The sequence below is a fragment of the Orycteropus afer genome, unplaced genomic scaffold (genome assembly GCF_000298275.1).
Source record: "Orycteropus afer afer isolate SDZICR_OR568_19922 unplaced genomic scaffold, OryAfe1.0 scaffold00040, whole genome shotgun sequence".
Lineage (NCBI taxonomy): Eukaryota > Metazoa > Chordata > Mammalia > Tubulidentata > Orycteropodidae > Orycteropus > Orycteropus afer.
Genome location: NW_006921627.1, coordinates 11509370 through 11529322, shown reverse-complemented (window position 1 = coordinate 11529322; position 19953 = coordinate 11509370). Strand labels below are relative to the sequence as shown.

At 49.0% G+C, this 19953-nt stretch overlaps 1 protein-coding gene across 1 annotated transcript; it reads right to left on the bottom strand.

Annotated features, from left to right (window-relative positions):
• On the bottom strand, positions 1–19948 carry PLEKHG6 (pleckstrin homology and RhoGEF domain containing G6). Its single transcript, XM_007937194.1, has 14 exons — positions 19811–19948; positions 18431–18586; positions 17404–17568; positions 15593–15688; positions 15252–15302; positions 14498–14647; positions 13463–13573; positions 13175–13324; positions 12825–12962; positions 12429–12548; positions 11977–12109; positions 11730–11845; positions 1360–1505; positions 1–697 (listed from the first exon to the last, which is right to left on the bottom strand). Exons 1-14 carry the CDS (start codon positions 19946–19948, stop codon positions 1–3), a joined length of 2367 nt encoding a protein of 788 aa, XP_007935385.1.
• Between the last annotated feature and the right edge of the window lie 5 nt (positions 19949–19953).

Genomic DNA, 19953 nt, shown 5'->3' with positions numbered 1-19953 from the left:
TTACGAAGTGGACAGGGGGGTGTCCAGCTGTATGATGTGGTGCTCTCGCATCCTCTGCAGTTGCATCCATGTTAGCTTCCGAGGCCTGCTGCCTTTTGGCTCTTGGAAGCCTTCTATCCTCTGGGTGGCCAGTTCCTCTCGGATCTCTCGGAGCATGTCCTCAGCCCGGAGAGGGTGTGGGGAGGGGGTCTGGCTGTGTTCCAGGAAGAGTGACCCCACTTCTTCATCCCCTGAGGAGTCCCAGGGGCTTTCCCCGGCAGAGTCGACATGGGTTGGGGAGGAGGGGAGCTGCCCCCGAAGTTGGGCCCTGTGGAGGGTTTCCATCACCACGTTCCTTCCCCCTGAGGTCCCATCTTCTTCAGACCACGTGGGAGGGTCTCCCCTGGGAAGGCTGCTTCCTCTTTGGATATCTTCCCCTGGCAGTTCAGGGGCACTTCGGCGCTGGGGAGCATGGGGGTCAGGGGGCTGGGGGCGTAAGGGAACTTCTCGGAGGTCCAGGGTGGAGAAGGTGAGGCGTGGGTCCCGCCGAAAGGCCCTCTGGCGTAGACGGCTCAGCGGGGAGTGAGACTCCTTGGGGGAGCCTGGAATCAAAGTTCCGTAGCCAGAGTCTGAGCTGTCATCTGGTGCTGAGGGAATGTCTTCATCTGTGTCTTCGGTCACCACTAGGTGGGGGATGATAGTTGAGAACTCAGGAGTCCTACAATTAATAGCAAATAGTCAGAGGCCTACAGGTTAAGTTCAAGTCCAGGAAGTCTTCCTTGATGACTACTTCCCAGAAGTGACTGCTCTGGACCTATATCAGTATCACCTTTACACAGCACTGTGTGATTTTTCTCATTCCCTGGCTAGACTGTAAGCTCTTTAAAGACATGGATTGCTTCTGAGCCTTTTTAGCCACAGGACCTTGCATCAGGTAGGTGACCTGAGCTCACCTGAGGTTATCCCCCTATGGATTCTTTTTCCTCCATATCAACCATGCTGCTAAGCGGCTGTGTAATCTTAGGTGACCCTCTCTCTCATCCTCTCTGGGCATCAAGGGATTTGGATTGTGTGCATCCCTACAGCTCCAACATTTTGCAAGCCGATATTCACCTTCACTTTTGGCCTTGGCCTGGGAGCCTGCTTCTCTCAGGGACTTCATGTCTCTTGTGTTTTCTTCACCCTGTGTCATCCCTAGACTAGCTAACCCCATAGGTTGCTCTGTGTGACTCTCTACATGGCTGGTGCCAACCTAGTTGACTCCAACCAGTAGCCTGGGTTCCTTGATCTAGTTCCAATCCCCCCAAAAGCTGGAATACCATTTCTCAGCTTCATGGGTTCCTTCAGTCCCCATCCTTAACCTGTAACTTCCCTACTTACCTCCCCTCTGCACTGCTCTGAGAGCCCTCTGGAGAAGGAGTGGAGGGCCTAGTGTCTACAGACTCCCGGTCCTGGTCCCGATAGAGGGCCAGAAGCTCCCTCTTCTGCTGAACGTACTCTTCTGCCTTCAGTTTCTGCAGGGTGGTCTGGAGTGGAGATACTTTCATTATTAAAAGCTATCGAATATTGAGTTCTTGCTATACACCAGGCATCGTGCAAACTGTTTTATCATTTACATATCATCTTATTAATCTTCATAACAACCTTATGAAGCAGATTTAAAAAAAAATTTTTATTGTGATCTGGGTGAAAGTTTACAGAGCAAATTCACTCTCCGTACAGCAGCTCACATACTTTGTCTCATGACATTGACTGCAATTTCCCACAATGCAACATCTCCCCTCTCACTTCCTCCCCATAGTTACCTCTTCCCTATGTCCTTCCCTCTCATGCGCCCCTGCCCCCTGAGCTGTCTCCCTGCGTATACACAGCCCTTCTATTCTCCCATGATTGATGTCTCTAAAGAGTGTATCTACCTAATGTAAATGTTCAGCTCATATGCCTGTCTTTTGTTTGGCTGGAAGTCACAGGAGTGGGTTCAATTCCAGACTTGAAGGGCAGCTAGGGGCCATAGTCTAGGGTTCTAGCAGACTGTATCAGACGAACAAATCTGGTCCTTTTTTTTTTTAAAATGATTTTGAGTTTTGTTCCACATTATTCTCCTACTCTATCCAGGATTTCCTACATAGATTCCCCCTCCGAGTAGTTGACAGTGGTAGCCAGGAACCATCTAGTTATTCTGGTCTCATAGTCATAGGCTGAGGATCGCATGGTGTACCAGCCCCTTGGACTAATTGTTTCCATGAATATTTGGTTTTCTTCATTCTTCTTTGCTCTGCACGAGAAGAGGGCCATCGTTGAATCTAAATGGCTGCTTGCAAGCTTTAAAGATCCCAGTCGCTACTCACCAAAGCAGGATGTGGAACAATGTGTTTGTGTAGTATGTTATGCCAGTTGAGCTTGATGTCCCCTGCAAGTGTGGTCCCAAGCCCACAGGTCAACTACTCACTCTCTCTAGGTAGCTGGCTGTGGCCAAGAAGTGACTACAACCTTGTCCCTTGTCAGCTCTACTATATACCTGGGAATTCTTACAGAACATACAAATACACTTGTAGAAACATTGTCTGCCAATCCTATATATGGTCATTGGCACACTCCCCCCTCTTCATAGACATACCTAATAATTCAGCCTGTCTACTCATCTATCCACCCATGTTTGCCTTCACTGACAACGCAGTACTGTATGTGTGAAAGTGTTCATCTTTGTTGTCTGTACCTCCCATGCACCTCTCTCTGTCTTCCCCTTCAATGCCACCGTGGTGATCACTCACATTTGGTACATTGCCCTTCTCTTCACCCAAATCAATACTTGTCTCTACCTATCTAACAGTGTTTCCTGAAGCCGATTTTTAAAATCCTACTTTACTTCCGAGAACTAGAGACTCAAAGGTAGAGTAACTTGCCCAATATCTCACAGTTAGAAAGAGGATGGAGCCAGGATTTGTGCTTCAGATGTCCATGGAACTGTAGAGCTGGGGCTGGGGTGGTGTCGGTAAACAGAATGTCCCTTTTCCTACCTGCACAGTTCTTTCCACTTTTCATGTCTTCTTGGCAAGCCCGTCTGTCAGGTCTGCCTCCTCCTTCAGGAAGCCTACCCTGATTGGTAGTGGTGATGGCATAAATGCTCTGGTGCTGGGCCATCAGGTGGCTCCTTCAAGAGCATCTTTCTCCTTCCACCAGGGCTCTGCCCTAAAGTCAGAGGAGTTGGAGGACAGAGAGTGGGCAGGGGTAAGCTTTGCCTGGGCTGAGGACACTGCTGTCCTACCAAGGGATGAAAGCAGGGCCGTCCCTAGAGGCATGAGGAGAAGGCATGTTATATTTTCTGTTTTCCTCCCTCAGCATTTTCATCCAGGTGCCATCAGAATAAAATAGTGACATCTGAGTAGCAGATTACAAAGTACCTTTGTGTGCATGTGGTCATCTGGGACACACCATCACCCTGCAGGGGTTTCCACCCTGCATGGATAGTAGCCCATTTTACAGATGAAACACTAGACTTAGAGAAAGGGAGTGACTTGCTCAAGGTCACATAGCTGGGGAGAAGCAGAGCTGGGACTGGGCTGCACTGCTTTTCAAGTTGCAGCCTTGAAGGGCAAAGAGCTACTAAAGGGCAGCATTACTGGGGAGGAGGAGGGAAGGCAGCAGAACAGGAAGACAAGTTGACAGCTTGGCAAAGGGACAGGGAGTAGTGGTTGTTATTAGGGTGCGGCTTGTGAGCAGTGCTGCTATCAGTACATTCTGGTATGGCCATCCATATGGCCATCAGAGGGAAAAAAAAAAAACAAACCTCACTGCCTGTTGAGTCCAATCTGATTCACAGCGACCACTCCTTGGGTTTCTGAGGTAGTATCTCTACGGAAGTAGATTGCCCAACCTTCCTTCTGAGGAGTGGCTGGTGGGTTTGAACCGCCAGCTTCTGGTTAGCAGTCAAATGCTTTAGGCACTATGCCACCAGAGCTCCTCTGATATGATCATATCATGGTTAAAATATCGAAATAATTCCACACCAGTTGCTGCCTGATACTCCCACCTCCCTTCCCCAGGACTTACCCTCCCTACCTCATAGTCCAGCAACTAACAGTGACATAGCAACGGGCCTTCAGGACCCTGCTGTAATGCTCCATTCTGATTGGTTGATGTCCATGACACAAGGGTTGTTAAATATTTTTAATGTTTCGCATTAAAGTATGTAGGCCTTTCCAAAGCCTTCCAGAAACACTGGGGGCAACTTGGTCAGACCAAGAGATATGGTGGAAATACCAAAACCAAACTCACTGCCGTCGAGTTAATTCTGGCCTCTCCTTGGGTTTTCGAGGCAGTATTGCTACGCAAGTAGATTGCCCAGTCTTCCTTCCCGGGAGTGGTTGGTGGGTTTGAATAGCAAGCCTTCTGGGTAGCAGTCAAATGCCTTAGGGACTAGACTACCAGAGCTCCTTTATAGTTCCTTTACCACCTCTCTGATCACTTAAGGAGCTCTGGTGGTATAGTGCCTAAGGCATTTGACTGCTAATCAGAAGGTTAGTGGTTCAAACCCACCAGCCACTCTGCAGAAGGAAGACTGGGCAATCTACTTCTGTAAAGATTTACTACCTCGGAAACCCAAAGGAGGTTGCTATGAGTTGGAATTGACTTGATGGCAGTGAGTATGGCTTTGAGTTTGGTCTGTTCACTTGGTTCCCATGAGTGAAAAAGCAGTACAAAGCTCCTTAGCAGTCTCATAAAACTTGGTCTGATGACCATAGCAGGAATGGGGCCACCTGGGGGCTACCAGCACACCTTAACCAGACCCCATGCCCAACTCCCCACCTCAGGCCTTATCTCCCACCTCAGTGTGGAGTGTGGGGAGGAACAATCGCAAAGGAAGGCCCACTTGGGAGGTGTGGAAAGGGATGTGCTTGGGGCCAGGGCTGGGGCTGGGGCAGCCTGCTTGCCCTGCTGGGGAGCCATGCCCTTTTGCCCCACATGACCCAAATTCAGTTTTGTGTCTGGGATGTCCAGGATGGGGATGATGTGTGGAAGAAAAGAACTAGAAGGAAGGTGTGAATATCTCTGAGAAACATTCAATGACAGCATTTTTACTCTTCCCTGTTACCCGAACTTTGCCCCTTGTCCTACCCTGAGAAGTAGGGAGGTGGGCTGAGGGGGTGGGGGTGAGGGACATCAGGGAAAGGGGCTGTCTAAAGTGCCCCTCTGCTACCCCAAAGTCTCTTCAGCAACTCTGCAAGGATTTTCTTGATCATTCTTGGGTAAGAGGAGACATGAAGGGTTGGGCAGGAAAGGAAAAGGAAATTGCTACCTGAGCAAGAATGTGACCCGATACAAAACTGGAAAAAGGAAGGGATGGCTGCCCAAGAGCAAGACTCTTCTTCCTTTTGTCCTTTTGGGGAAGTGAGCCTTGAGAGGAAATACCTCCTCTCCCTGCTGCCTCTGGAGCAGCTCCCAGATTCACCCACTTCCTGCCCAAAGTTCTCCAACACTGGACTAGAACTGACCTCCTGACAATCCTCACTGACTTTCTGAACTACAGATGTGGAGGCATGTCCCAGTCAGGATCGGGCCCTGCCCCGGCAACACTGACAACCCCTTTCTTATGAGGGTGACAATGGCCACTAGTTGCCTTTGAGTCGACTCTGACTCATGGTGACCCCATGTGTGTCAGAGTAGAACCGTGCTCCACAGGGTTGGCCGTGGCTGATTTTGGGGAAGTAGATCACCAGGCCTTTCTTTGCACAACTCAGGGACTCTAATGATGACGATAACTAACACTTACTGCGAGCCCATTAAGTGCTGGGCCTTGTGCCAAGTGGTTGACAGACATAACTCTCCCATCTACTCTGCATCCAAAAACCCATCACATCAAGTCAATTCCAACTCATAGTGACCCTATAAGAGTAGAACTCCTCCGTAGGGTTTCCAAAGCTGGAAATCTTTATGAAGGCAGACTGTCACATCTTCTCCCATGGAGTGGCTGGTGGGTTCGAACCACTGACCTTTTGGTTAGCAGATAAGCACTTAACCACTTGCGCCACCAGGGCTTCTTCTACCCTGCATGGTGGTTACCATTATTGCTGCAATTTCCTAGATGGGGAACCGGGCTCAGAGAAGTAGAGTAACTTGCTCAAGAACTCATAACAAATGAGAGGGCTGGCTCTGGCCTTTCCTTCAGATCCTGGCTCTTACTCTTGACTGCTTTCTTCAGCCTCCTCTTTTAATTTCTTGGCGTCTGTCTCTGACAGCTCTTTCCTTTCCCACCCACTAAATATGAGGAACCAAGATTCATCTTTCTTCTCCCAGAGAAACTCATTTGCTCTCAAAGGCCTTAAACCTCCACTACTAGGCCTACTATGAATAAATATATAAAAGATCTACATCCACATTTCTGTAAAATAAAAAACCAAACTCACTGCTGTTGAGTCGATTCTGACTCACAGCAACCCCTCCTTGGGTTTCCAAGATGGTATCTCTACAGATAGTGGATTGACCAGTCTTCCTTCCGAGGAGGAGTGGCTGGTGGGTTTGAACCTCCAGCCTTGTGGTTAGCAGTCAAAATGCCTTAGGCACTACACCACCAGAGCTCCTAAAAGGGAGAGGAAAGAAGTCTGATCCTTGGTGACTGCTCTTTTAAGGGAGGCACTAGATATTCTAGTGGTCTCTTCAGTTTACAAAGGCAGGGTAACAGAGGGAAGGATTATTTAAGAATTTAGTGTGAGGCTGCGGTGTAGTAAATTACCTGGTAGGGCTTTTCTAGCCATAAGTCTTTGTAAACTCAGAGGTGAAATTTGCCGTGAGCAACTGAGGAGCTGCTGATTGTAAAAATCATCCACCTGGGGTATTTCTGTTGTGAGCAGCACAAAGCAATGTTCTGGGAAGTTCGCTCTCTCTCTCAGGTGCTTAGAATTCTGATGTTATGATCTGTTAGTTTGGCCACTCTGCCCAGCTGAAAAGGAGGCCTCCTAGAGGCAGAAGTCTCTCTCTGACCTCTGGCTGAGGAAGACGTGTTGCTGAGAGAAAGAGACCCCGAGAAACATGCACTGCTGAGAAAGAAGATGCCGAGAGACACACATTGCTGGGAGAGAGACTGAGAGAGACTGTTGGTGAGAGACGGGGGGCTGGGAGAGAGACTGAATGTTGTTCCTGAACTTGAATTGTAGCCTGGTGCCTCCCTAGTAAACCCCATAATCTGTGAGTTCTGTGTGGCTACTGCAGTGAATTATCGAACCCAGCATTTAGGCTTTGGGTGCTGCGGGAGGAACGGTTGGTGTAAGGGCTGGAGGGAGGCAGCATGTCTGGCCTTGTAGGAATAGGCCTTGGGTTACTGATGGTGATCCTGTCTTCCTCTTGTGGGGTTAGAGGAGGTCAGGAGATGTGGCCACCTTGCCCTTTTAGCAGAGACAAGTAAGGAAAACATACCAGATTTTTAGGGTTCTTTGTTTTGCTAAAAGTGGAGGCCCAGAAGCTTCAGTGGACTGCTGGATTTGATATCAAAAATGACTTCCTTTCCCCCTCTAGCCTGGAATAGAGAAGTGAGACTTGTAGGGACTAAATTAATTTGCATAATAAACCCCAGCAACTTTTAGTGGCCCCATGGGTGTTCTAAGGAGTTCCTAGGTGGCACAAACTATTAAGGGGAATACTGACTGAAAAGTTTGGCTGTTCAAACCCACACAGAGGTGCCTTGGAAAAAACGCCTGGTGATCTGCTTCTGAAATGTCACAACCTTGAAAATGCTGTGGAGCACAGTTGTACTCTGACACATGTAGCATTGCTATGAGTTGGAATGACTCCACAGCAGTGAGTTTGGTTTTTGTTTTTGGTTTTTGGGGGAGGTTCCAGAGGGAGAAGGTGAGGAGTGGTGGTGCCATTGTACTAGGAACTGAAGCAAGAGGAGAAAGTTCTGGGGCTGCTTGCCAGCAGCGGCCATCTCCATTGGTGTCCTGGGGAGACAGGGACCTCTAATAGCACTGATGCTGTCAGCTACATTTCACCTGCCCAGAGGGGCCTTCATGCTTCCCCAGGAACTGCAGCCTGGATCTGGCCCTGGCAACCCAGAGAACTTTTCTGTACCCAGGAGACAGCAACCCCACCTTCTGCAGTAAGGTCTGAAGTCCATCCAGTGTCTCCTGCCTTGGCTATTTCCCTTGGGACAATCTACTAGCGTTCTCCTTACATCTTATTGTTAACTCTCCTATTGTCTTTCAATAATTTTCTAAATTAAACGTCCCTTGTTCAAAACAAAACAAAAAAGAATACTGATGCTAGTTTGTGGTTTTGTCCTCTAGCTCCTCTCTGCCCTCAGCCTTCAGTAACACCTGATTAGCCACTGGAATGGTGGCAGTTGTCAGTCAGTCCAGGCTGGTTTCCACAAGGGAGGGCTGTGTTTAGGCTCAGGGAGAAGCAGTGTGGAGAGAAGGCCCCTGACAAGCAGACAGAAAGGAGTGTGAGCTGAGGCTGGAGCAGGGGTTAGGCCAGCTGGGAGAGCACCTTCGCCACATTAACTGTGCACATCCTCTCCACTTGGGTCCCCTGCCTTTGCCCCAGAAGATCTCAGAAACATCAGGCTGGGCTTCCTGGGGAGCACTTCCATCTTGTTTAGATATCCAAGGAAGTGGCAGCCTCGTAGTGCTGGAAGACACACACTCTTGAGTTCCATCTTTCATCCTTAATTCTCACTTGAACTCCAGGTTCATGTTTCCCCATGTCCAAATGCCCCTCTGATATCTCTACTTGGCAATCTCCTACTACTGCAATTTCATAGTGCTTCTGTTTAAATATTATGACTCGTAGTCTCACCCCTCCCAGGAAGCAACAACTAAACAAACAGGTTTCCCTTTCTTTTCATTTCTAGTCATGCATCGCTTAACGTCCACAATATGTTCTGTGAAATGGGACTTTATGTGATTTAGACGTTGTGTGAACATGCCTGCGTTGCGAGCAATAAATATTCACCGATTTTCCACCTTTATGTTCAATAACCTTTTGTTTCACTTTCAAACTGATACTTCTTCTTTGCCTCTTACTGCTGCTATCACTAGTATTGGTTTTGCTGCGTTTGAGAGCCATGATGTACTTCATGGTAATATTTTTGAAAGAAAATTAAACAGAGACAATACTACAACACTTAAGAGACACGCAATATACGAGACTGGATGCTGCTGTCTATGAGTCAAAGCATACACTGTTATACACTAAACTTTTTATTTGTGGGTAGAGAGAATTCACATTAAAATTATGATCTAAAGTACAGTACAGTACATACATAAGCCAGTAACGTAGGCATTTATTATGACTATCAAGACATATGCACTATAGATTACATTTTTACTCAAATAAAGAGGGCCGTGTATGCTTGTTTGACAACTACTCCCTTCCTCTCCCCCACATATATTCGTAAGTGTGCAATGCTAATTTTTTGACAGCAACTTGTAAAACAGTTTAGCATAGTGCTTACAAAAATACCACGAGGGGAAGGGCACACCAGACCTCTGATATTTGGTAAAAATATAGTATATATGTACTGTACCATTATATGATTGGCAGTGCAATCTCTTTGAATACAAGACGTCAAGACATGAGATACATATGCTGTATGCGGGCACCTGTTGTGTTCCCTACGTCTTATTACGCCTGCTACGTCCTGTTCTCCACTCAGGATTTCTGAACTCTGTTATAACTTTATGGGACCACCAGATGCATATGTGGTTGGCCAGTGTCCAAACAGATGTTATGTGGCATGTAATTGTATTTTATTTCTATCTGGGTTACCACTACCAATCCAGTCTTTCAAGTAGAAACCTCAGGAGGCGAATCAGCCTCTTTGTCCTTGAGTAACTTGAGTTACTGAGGATTTACTGGGTGCTGGCACTATGCTGCCTGCTTAACCTGAATGATTTCTTTGATTCTTCCTTAGGAGGCAACTACTGGTTTATTTATCTCCATTTTGCAGCTGAAAAAGTTCAAGCTCAAGGAGACTACTTATTCAAGGTTACACAGCTAGTGGTAAAAAAGTGGTGTCTGAACTTAGATTTTTCTGAGTTTAGTCTAAGCCTTCATCCACAGTTTTCCCTAAGACTCACCTGTCTCTTCCCTTCTCTTCAGCTTTTTTTTTTTTTTTCTGGCAATGTCTCCCTAAAGCCAGGGCACTAGACTTTCAATCCCTTACACCCAGCTAGTACAATACATCTCCTGCACAAGTCTCTCCTTCCTCTGGTCTATCTAAACCACACTGCTTCCTTATTAAATAAACACACACACAAAAAAACAAAAAACACACTGATTTCACTATGTCATTCCCTTGTTCAAGAATTGATGGTGGCCTTCGGAAGGAAGGTTGGGTGATCTACTTCTGTAGTGATACTGCATTGGAAACCCAAGGAGGGGTCACTTTGAGTTGGATCTGACTCGTTGGCAGTGAGTTTGGTTTGCTTTGGTTTCTCATATCAATCCAGTTTAATCCACTCTGGCCCAGTGCACACTGTTCTGGCCTCTCATCCCTCTCTTACACAAACTTTTGCTCCAGACTCCAGACAGACCTAATCACTATCCTCAAAAATAATCTGACCCCATTGCTCCCTTGATTCTTCTGCTCACAGTCTTCCTCAACTCAAATCTTATAAAAGTCCAACTCAAATCTCCCTTCTTTGGCCATCTTGTCCGACTTGGATCTCTCTTCTTCTGAACTCCTCTAGCTTTTATCACAAAAGTCTGGTAACGTCACTCCCCTGATAAACATTTTTATTGACTCTGTGCCATGTATAGGACAAAGTTCAAGTTCCTTAGCACTGGCATCCAGAGATGGGCATGATCTGCTTGTGCCTACTTCCCCAGGCTCTCTCCTGCTTTGCCTACCTGTGTATTTCCTGTCCCGGCTGTACCTAACCACTGTGTTAGTGGTTTTCTCAACACACGCAATTGCTTCATATTTCAGGCCTTTTTATACTCTACCTCAACATTTTGAATACTCTTCTTCCCTACCCTTTCCCCCTTGATATACTCCTAGACATCCCCTCAAAATAGTGCTCAGACATCAGCTCCTCTCTGAAGACTTCTTAACTTACCTCACCCTCTACCACCTCCCCCAACCCCGCCCCCTCCGACACAATGCATTATTCCCTTCTCTGGGCTAGTTTCATTCTGTGTATATGTTTCTATTATTTGTATGCTGATTTGTCTAGTTAGATGGCAGCATATATTCCTCAAGGGCAAGAATGCTGGTTTATTCTCTTCTAATTCTTTAGCACCCAAAGCAGTGCCTGCACATAGCCAAACCCAAACCAAACTCACTGCCATCAATTCGGATCCGACTCATAGCGACCCCTCCTTGGGTTTCCGAGGCAGTATTACTATGGAAGTAGATTGCCAAACCTTCCTTCAGAGAAGTGGCTGGTGTGTTTGAACCACCAGCCTTCTGGTTAGCATGTCAAGTGCCTTAGGCACTACACCACCAAAGCAAGTCCCCATAAATATCTGTTGAATGGAAGATAAAGTTTAGGAGGTAATTGTTTCAAGGAGGAGATACATTTAGGGGATGTTTGGTATGTCTTGGGTTCTCCCAGTGACTACCACAGGAGTGGCCAAAGGCTTTCTTCCATCCTCTTACATCCAAGTTGTGTCTCCTTTAAGGGAATGCCTGAGGAGCTGACAGTTCAGTCTGACTCTGCAACTACCTCAGCCTCTTCCTCCTCCTCCTCCCTACGGTTGCTCTAAGCACTAGGGCTCCTGTGCACTCGTTCCTGCACCTCACATTCACATACCTGGGCCTGCCGGGTCTTCTCCAGCCACCGGGTACGGTCTGTGGAACTGGGACAGTGCACGATGAAGGCACTAGACACACACTGGAATTCAGTGAGGTTGATCACCAGGAAGCTGTCTAGGTAGAGGAGATGGTCTGCATCAAGGCCTGGGCCTTAATGGATGCCCATCCCAAATCCTCCTTCCTCCCTTGCTGATAAGAAGGGAGAAGGAAAAGTCCTCTAGGAAAGGCTCCAAAGGAAGACATACTGGGGTCTCGGAGTGGTCGGCATACAAGCTTCTCCAGCATGAGTGGGGGACGGATGACCTTGGCTTTGTCTGCCTTGCGTTGGGGCTTGGTCACCAGGAGCACGTCAGAGAAGAGGAACAGGTACACATCCAGCTGGGAGGGCAGGGGATAGAGACAGGGGTCAGCTAGAGCAGGGGGAGGGGCCAGTCAGGGATGGGGATTATACGTGGGTATGTATGTGTGGGTGCACACACACACTGGGCAAGTGATGACCCATGGGATGCTAGAGCTTGACTCAAACTCTTAATTCATAGGTTGGGAAAGTGGCTGGCTCAGGTTCATACAAATAATCAGAGCTTAGTCAGAACCACACACACACACACCTGTGCCATTTCCAGCTTTTTTGCCTTCTGGGTTCCATCATCCCTCCCTCCATTCTCTTCATTTCATCTGCTCCCTACATCTCCCTCACCTTGCCTTCTCGTCCCTCCTTCACTCGCACGGGTCCCTCCAGCAGCAGTTGCCTGGTGTGCTCAGGAGCAACCCCTAACATGGGGGAGGTCAGGTCCAAGGTGGAGAAGTGACGTAGGTTCTGAGGGATACGGAGGGGAGAGTATCAGGAGATGGGTAGGGCTTGTTCCCAAATTCCAGCCAAGGGTGGCTTGCATTCCACCACCAGCACCTTCTTTCTCCATTCTTTCCCTTCTTGGAGGGAGAGCAAATGTTCTACCTCCTTCTTACTCTTTTGAACTCTACCCCTTGGGCCCTCACTACCCAGAGGAACAATGGGCACACTCCCTCTTGGGCACCCTTAATTCCAGGCCTCTACTCCATCTTTATTTTTTCTGAGCCCTCTGCCCTCTCTTACCTTCTCCATCTCCTCACTGGATGGCTCCAGCACCTCATAGGGCCCAATACGTTGGGCAACAGCCACCAAGTTCTCCTGCTCCTCGCCCTGGCGGACCTGTCTGTTGACGTGTCGTAGGAACGACTCTACAGCTGCAATCTAAGAGGTGAGGCGTGGGAGCACAGAAGGCACAGTTCAACTCTGCACCCTGTACCCCCCCACTCACCCAACCAAAGCTCCTTAACCAGGCTAAGCCCGTCAGTGCCCACTGCCACACGCACATGAGAAAAGAGACCACCTTCAAGAGATCCCAATCAATTCCTACCCACCAGCCTTCCACTCCTGAGTCCTGGCACAACCAAGGCACCTACCATGGCATTCAAGGCCTCTTGTGCTCGGGCCTCAGGGCTTCTCTTGAGCACAGCCTGGAGCAGCAGTGGGTACTTGGTGACACGTTGGTGAGGCTTGATGAGCAAGTCGCCCAGCATCTGCCTCCCCGAGAGCTTGTGTTTCTCACACCACTGCCAGAGGAGGGGGTCAGGGGTCAGGAGGCCATATGCCCCCTCCTGTCCCACTCTAGTGGACCCAGCTACAGACTGGGATGACCTCATTTTCAGGAATCCACCCTACCTCCCTTCCCTGGGTACTCCTTCTTCTACCTGCACAAAGGCCTGGAAGAGAGGGTTGTTGTCTTGCTGCTCCCGGGCATAAGCCATGGTCTGCTTTACTTGTAGGCAGTACCGGACATAGGGCTGGAACCGCTGACCAAACTGGGGAGATGAGAAAAGGGGGGGGGGGGTGTTCAGGCAGGAAGAAGAAGGTCATGAAATACAGGCTCAGAACATAGGACCATGGTGGAGAGAGGGCCTCATATATACCCTCCATTCAGCTCCCGCCAATCTCTACCTCCCACAATTGTGCTCACAGCCAGCACCCTGTCTCTGAATTCCAAGCAGGTCCCGAGAGGTAGACCCATCACTGTTTTCTGAGCTCCTTCCATCCACAGCCCTGGCCATGCCCTGCTGCTCTGACCTTACTGCCCATTCTCCCACCATCAATAATTCAGCTGGAACGTTTGCAGGCCACTGCAGATCCAGTTTCATCCTGGGGCAGGGGTGTGTGTGGCAACCTGAGGGTTGTCCAGAAGCCCTGCTCCTATGGAAGGGAGTGCCTAAGGCTTCCAGAAGACTGCATCCCAATCTCTCCACCCCATCCTAACCCAGCAGGGCCCATAATTTCCTCACTGGGTAAACTTGTGGAGGAAAATTTGACCTTAGGCACTCTTGTTTCTCTCTGTACTCTTCTCCATGCTCCTGGTACTCCTTGCAGCCTTTCCTGTTTCCAGTCCTCCTAAGAAGCATTTCACTTAGGTCTCATTCTTGCTGGTAGCTGTTAGTTAATGAATCTCTATACAAGACTAAGATTTTATAGTTGAATAAGAGCCTGAATGTAACCCTTCGCTAAAATAGCTGCACTTTCATTTCATAATGGTCTCCAGAAACCCAAGGACATTTGAGACAGAGGTCATGCTGACAGAATGATGGGCAAGGAGTGAGGTGGTATTTTAAGATAGGGGCTGTGCCCTGTGCATCCCTGAAATCATGGGAAAATTTGAGTCAAAATTTTATCAACAGGACCTCTCTGGGGTCTCCTGGTCTTGCCCCATCCAGATGTGGCACTTCCCCATGCCTCACCGTTAGGAAGCCATTTTGCAGGCTGACAGGGTCCAGAGGCTGGCCTGAAGCTCGAGTCTCCTCCAGGGTGGGCCCCAGCACCTCCTCCCAAAAGCTCTGGTGAGCTCGAATCAGGCTGGGGACAATTCCAAACAGGGTCTCAGCAGACACCTGGAGGAGGGAGTAGCAATATGCCTTCAGTAGGGTCATCATCAGGAGCTCTGGTAGCATAGTGGCTAAAGCACTTGACTGCTAACCAGAAGGCTGGCGGTTCAAACCCACCAACCACTCCTCGGAAGGAAGGTTGGGCAATACTACTTCCGTAGAGATACTGCCTCGGAAACCCAAGGAGGGGTCACTATGAGTCGGGGCCGACTCGATGGCACATAACAACAACAAACGACAACAGGGTCATCATCAGGCAGCACTGGCTGTGGACATGGGAGGACCCCTAAGCTTGGATTTGGGTGTAGGATGGTGATGGTGGTAGAGACTGGAGGGGGCATCGAGGAGGCATAAGTCTGAGAGTGGGCCTGAAGAATCTAAGGGCTCCAGTTTTCCTTTCCACCTATGTGACTTCAGTAGGCTAAGTACTGGGGCATCCAGTACCTGCTTGGGACTAGAGCAAGAAGAGGTGTAGGGTGAGCAGGGGTTGTCCCAGAAAATAGGGGGTGGGAATTCAGACTGAACAGTCTGGAGGGTTCTCATTGAAAGAACCCCTCCCTGGGCTCAGAGCTCAGGCTGGGCAGGCTGCTCCCCTCTGGCTCCTACTCACTTCTGTCAGCAGTCCCACTCGCTGCAAGTTCAGCAAACCGTTGGCTAGGAGCTAGACACAGGAAGAGAAGCAAGGGTATCAGAGTCTGACTTCACTTCTCTTGGTCCCCTGGCTGACCCCTTTAACGTTCCTCACCCCCACCTTCAGTACTGCTAAACTCTCTCCAGGCAGGTCTGAAATTAGGGTTTTTTTTTTGTTGTTGTTGTTTTGTTTTCTTGACATCCTGCCCCTCCCTCTCCCAGAGACCCTGCCCTGTCTGGCTTGGGAGAATGGGGGATAATATAAGAGAGATGAATAAATGCCTGAGGATGGGGCCAGGGCTGGGTTTGAATGAGGCTCACATCTGTCAGGATCTTGAGCTTTCCCATGTAGATCACCTCTGTGCTCAGTAGCTCCCACAGTGCTTCCTGCTGGTGGCAACGCTCCCGGCTCATCTCCTGGAATGGGGATAGTGATGGAACAATTGGAATGATGACAAAAACAACAGCAGTTACCTTTTATTAAGTGCTATTGGACCTAGTAAATAGGTTCTGGGCACCATGGTTGTAGTTGTCAATTGCCATCGAGTTGATTCAGACTCCTGATGACCCCATGTGTGTCACAGCAGAAGTGATCCATGGGGTTTTCTTGGTTATAATCTTAGCAGAAGCAGATCACTTGGCCTTTTCTTACATGGTGCAACTGAGTGGATTTGAACCGCCAACCTTTAGGTTAGCAATTGAACACAAACTGTGCAGCTACAGACCTTCAGGCATTCTGGTCAAAAACAAAAACAAAAACAAAAACAAACCCATTGCTGTCGAGTTATTTCCGACTTATAGTGACCCCTCCTTGGGTTTCTGAGGCGGTATCTCTACAAAAGTAGATTGCCCAACCTTCCTTCTGAGGAGTGGCTGGTGGATTTGAACTGCCAGCCTTCTGGCTAGCAGTCAAATGCCTTAGGCACTATGCCACCAGACCTTCATGCATTCTGGTAGATGTTTTGAAACACTGTACGTGATCTTTTAATCCTCAAACTAGTCCTCCAGTGTGTAGGTAACATTACGCCCATTTAATTGAGGAGGTGACTGAGAGGGAAGTTCCTGTCTTGACCAAGGTCTCACTAGTAAGAGGTAGAGCAAGGATTTGAACCTAGATATGGCTGTCTCCATATTCTTCTTCTTTTTTTTTTTTAATTTTATTGTGATTTGGGTGAAAGTTTACAGAGCAAATTCATCTTCCATACAGCAGTTCACATACACTGTCTCATGACATTGACTGTAATCTCCCACAATGCAACAGCTTTCCTCCCACTTTCTCCCTATAGCTACCTTTTCCCTATCTCCTTCCCTCCCATGCATCTCTGTCCCTGAGCTGTCTCCCTGTGTGTACACTGCCCTTCTATTCTCCCATGATTGATCTCTCCAAGGAGTGTATCTACCTAATATAAATGTTCAGCTCATATACCTGTCTTTTGTTTGGCTGGAAGTCACAGGAGTGGGTTCAATTCCAGACCTGAAAGCAGCTAGGGGCCATAGTCTCAGGGGTTCCACCAGGCTCTATCAGACCAGCAAATCTGCTTCTTCTTTTTTTTTTTCTTTTAAATGATTTTGAGTTTTGTTCCACATTGTTCTCCCTCGTTATCCAGGATCTCCTACATAGATCCCCCACTGAGTGGTTGACAGTGATAGCTGGGCACCATTTAGTTCTTCTGGTCTCATAGTCATATAGGAGGATCACATGGACTAATTGTTTCCATGGTTTTCTTCATTCTTCTTTGCTCTGGACAAGGAGAGACCCATCATTGCATCTAGATGGCTGCTGCAAGCTTTTAAAATCCTAGTCGTTACTCGCCAAAGTAGGAGGTGGAACAATGTTTTTGTGTAGTATGTTATGCCAATTGAGCTTGATGCCCCCTCTGACCATGATCTCTAGTCCACAGGTCCAACTACTTGCTCCCTCTAGGTAGCTGGCTGTGGCCAAGAAGTGACTACAACCTTGTCCCTTGTCAGGTCTACTATATATCTAGAAATTCTTACACAGATAAACTTGTCTCCATATGCTTTTCAACATGATCCCACATCCTGAGGCCTTTCCCTCTTTCTAGAGCAGAGGTGAAATGTGTGTATGTGTGTCTATAACAATGTGGTAACAGACAATGTTACAGGCCCACCTTGTGTCCAGGCACCAGTTCCTTCCAGGACTTTTCAATGACTAGGCCTCTGTCACTGCCCTTCCCTATCTCCCAGTGCCGTCGGTCCTCAGGGGGCAGGCGGGGTATCCCAAACATGCTGAATGTGTGTAGCCGCACCTCTAGCTCATGGGCCTTGGTGATCTCCTAGGGGAGTTGAGAAAGGGATTAGTCCTGGCCATACCCCTGGTACCCAGCCCAGTTGGCTCAGGGAGAGCTGAGTGTGTGTGTATGTGCCTGGGAAACAATGGGAGGTGGCAAGCAGCACTAAGTATGAGTAGGGGCACAGAGGCCTGGGGGACAGAGATCAACTCCAGCTGGGATGACAGGGGAAAAGGCATGCTGGAACATGGACAGAGAGACACCTTTGCCTGCAGAAAGGAGCCTTTCTGCAGGAGCCAGACTTGGGTTCTTTGGTCAAAAACATTCCTTCCAGGAGTTTCCTGAGATAGAACCTTGGGAAGGGGTGCAGGATCAGACCTTCTGGTGGCAACCACAGCAGGACTTAGGGAGCCAGTGATCTCAGCCAACATTTTCATATGGTCATTTTTTTTTTTTTTTTGAGGCAATGTGGTTTAACTTATACAAAACTTCTATATACATATATACCAAGTAATGTAGACAAAAATGTTCTTGACCCTCACTCTATCTTCAGTGTGGCTAGGGAGGAGAAGGGATGAGGCTCACAGTTGGGGTGAAGGATGAAGTAAGGACTGGAGATAGAGTAAATATGTCTGATTCTCACAATATTTTGTCATTTTGAAAAGCTGGAAATTTAATATTAACAGTTTATCCTTTAAACTATATTAAAACATTCCTTAGTCAAAGTAGCTAGGTCCGGTGGCATAGACCAAATAAAATAGATCCTGAAGGGGTCTCTAGGCAGAGCTCTCTATCTATTACTTCTTAGAGGGGCTCCAGACAAAGACAGCCTCGTTGTCTTCAGCCCCTGGGGTTTGCTAGGCCTGATTGTGGGAGAGCACAGGGTGGGAGAAGAGGGACCCCTTACCTTAACTTTGGGGGAGTAAGGTGGGCCACCCCCAGAATGGCCCCCATGCTGCTTCTCAGGTTCTGGTTCTTGCAGCCTCATGGGAGACAGGGCCCGGGGCTGGCCAGAGCTCTTGGTGAAGGGGACATGGGCCCGGAGGCGGCGGCGACTAGGTTCCTGGGGGGAGGAGGAAGGTTGAGTGATGGGGTTCCCTCCCTTTCCCCAAAAGACAGAGAGTAGCCAAGTTGGGTTGGCTCACCTATCCCCTCAAACCTGTTTGGTATGGCTGCTCTTGCCCTGAGTCATGGCCACTGCTGCCAACGAGGCCAAAAAGAACTGGGCAGGAACATGTTGACCTGGCTCTCTAAGTGGGCCTGGAGGCAGAGGCAGAGGCCTCCCCCAGAGCCAGAGCACAGGCAGACACATGCTACCAGCACTCACCCTGCATACGTGCATTCTCTATGCCATAGACATGCAGGGACAGCACATGGGGCATACTGGATCCGAGTCTCATGCTACTTACCCTGTCAGTGGCTATCCTCCCTCACACGTGGGGATGAGAACACATACATGTGCAGCCTCTTCCCCTGGGGCATCAGTTGGCCTCCCATCCAGTTGGGAGTGGCTGCTCTTCCGTGTGAGAAGCCAAGGCCTTAGCTGAGTCCCCTCCCTGGCAGGCCTGGTCACATTCCTCCATCTGCTTGTGGCCTGAATTACCCCACATACTTCCTAGTCTCTCCTCCCGCCCTCAGCCTGGGAGAGTTCCTGGCTGTCCTCGTCTCTGAGGGACCAACCCTCCTCCAGTGAGGCAGGGGATACCCAAGCAGGAAGCCGAACTGTTCTCACAGTGCAAGGGAAGCCTGGAGGCTGAGGAAAGACCTGAGCTTCCGCCTCCACAACCTTTCTTTGCTCAGAAATGGAGGTGGGCCAGGAGGTGGTGTCAGAGGTGGAGCCAGGGTAAGCCCCAAGCCACCTACTTGGAAAATAGGGGCACCCTGTGCCTCCAGCCTGCATTCAGAGCGGCAGGTCTCAGGTAGCCTCAGGCTCCTCCCAAGTAAAGGTGGGAACCTGGGAGGTGCCAATCCTGGGGTTTGGTGACCTTATCCTCAGCTCTGCACCTCAGACCTGTCTAACAGCACCTCCTTCATGGGCCTGGCTTCTTCTGGCTCTCTGCCTCACCTGTCCAGGCTGTTTGGGACCAGGGTGCTGAGTCCTGGGAGTCTGACCCAGGCACTATCCTTCTCTCCCTTGCTACCCAGAAAAAAAGAGCAGGGGTAAGGGACAAGAATAGAGAAGCTCATGGACTTGTGAGGGGATGGAAACCTGAAAGTCTAGGGGTTGTCCCTCCTGCCCTACTCAGGTCACCTTTGAAGCACTGCCTGGGGAGCAGCCTGGACTCACCGGCACGGCATCTCCTCGGGGACAGAGACTGCCAGCAGTGCTCTGGGCGGAGGCCCGATGCCGGCCCCCATAAGTCTCGATGCGGGAGGCCACAAGGCCTTGGAGGGGGCCCTCATCTGGAGGACCAAAAGTCTGCATCCCTT

Bases quoted from the DNA above. Each gene is read 5' to 3' on its own strand.
- PLEKHG6 (XM_007937194.1), bottom strand. From the start codon at position 19,948: ATGCAGACTTTTGGTCCTCCAGATGAGGGCCCCCTCCAAGGCCTTGTG. The intron at 13,574-14,497 runs GTGAGGCATGGG...TCATCTCCCCAG, and splicing joins TGCAAAATGGCTTCCTAACG to TTTGGTCAGCGGTTCCAGCC. The intron at 13,325-13,462 runs GTAGAAGAAGGA...CTCCTCTGGCAG, and splicing joins TCTTCCAGGCCTTTGTGCAG to TGGTGTGAGAAACACAAGCT.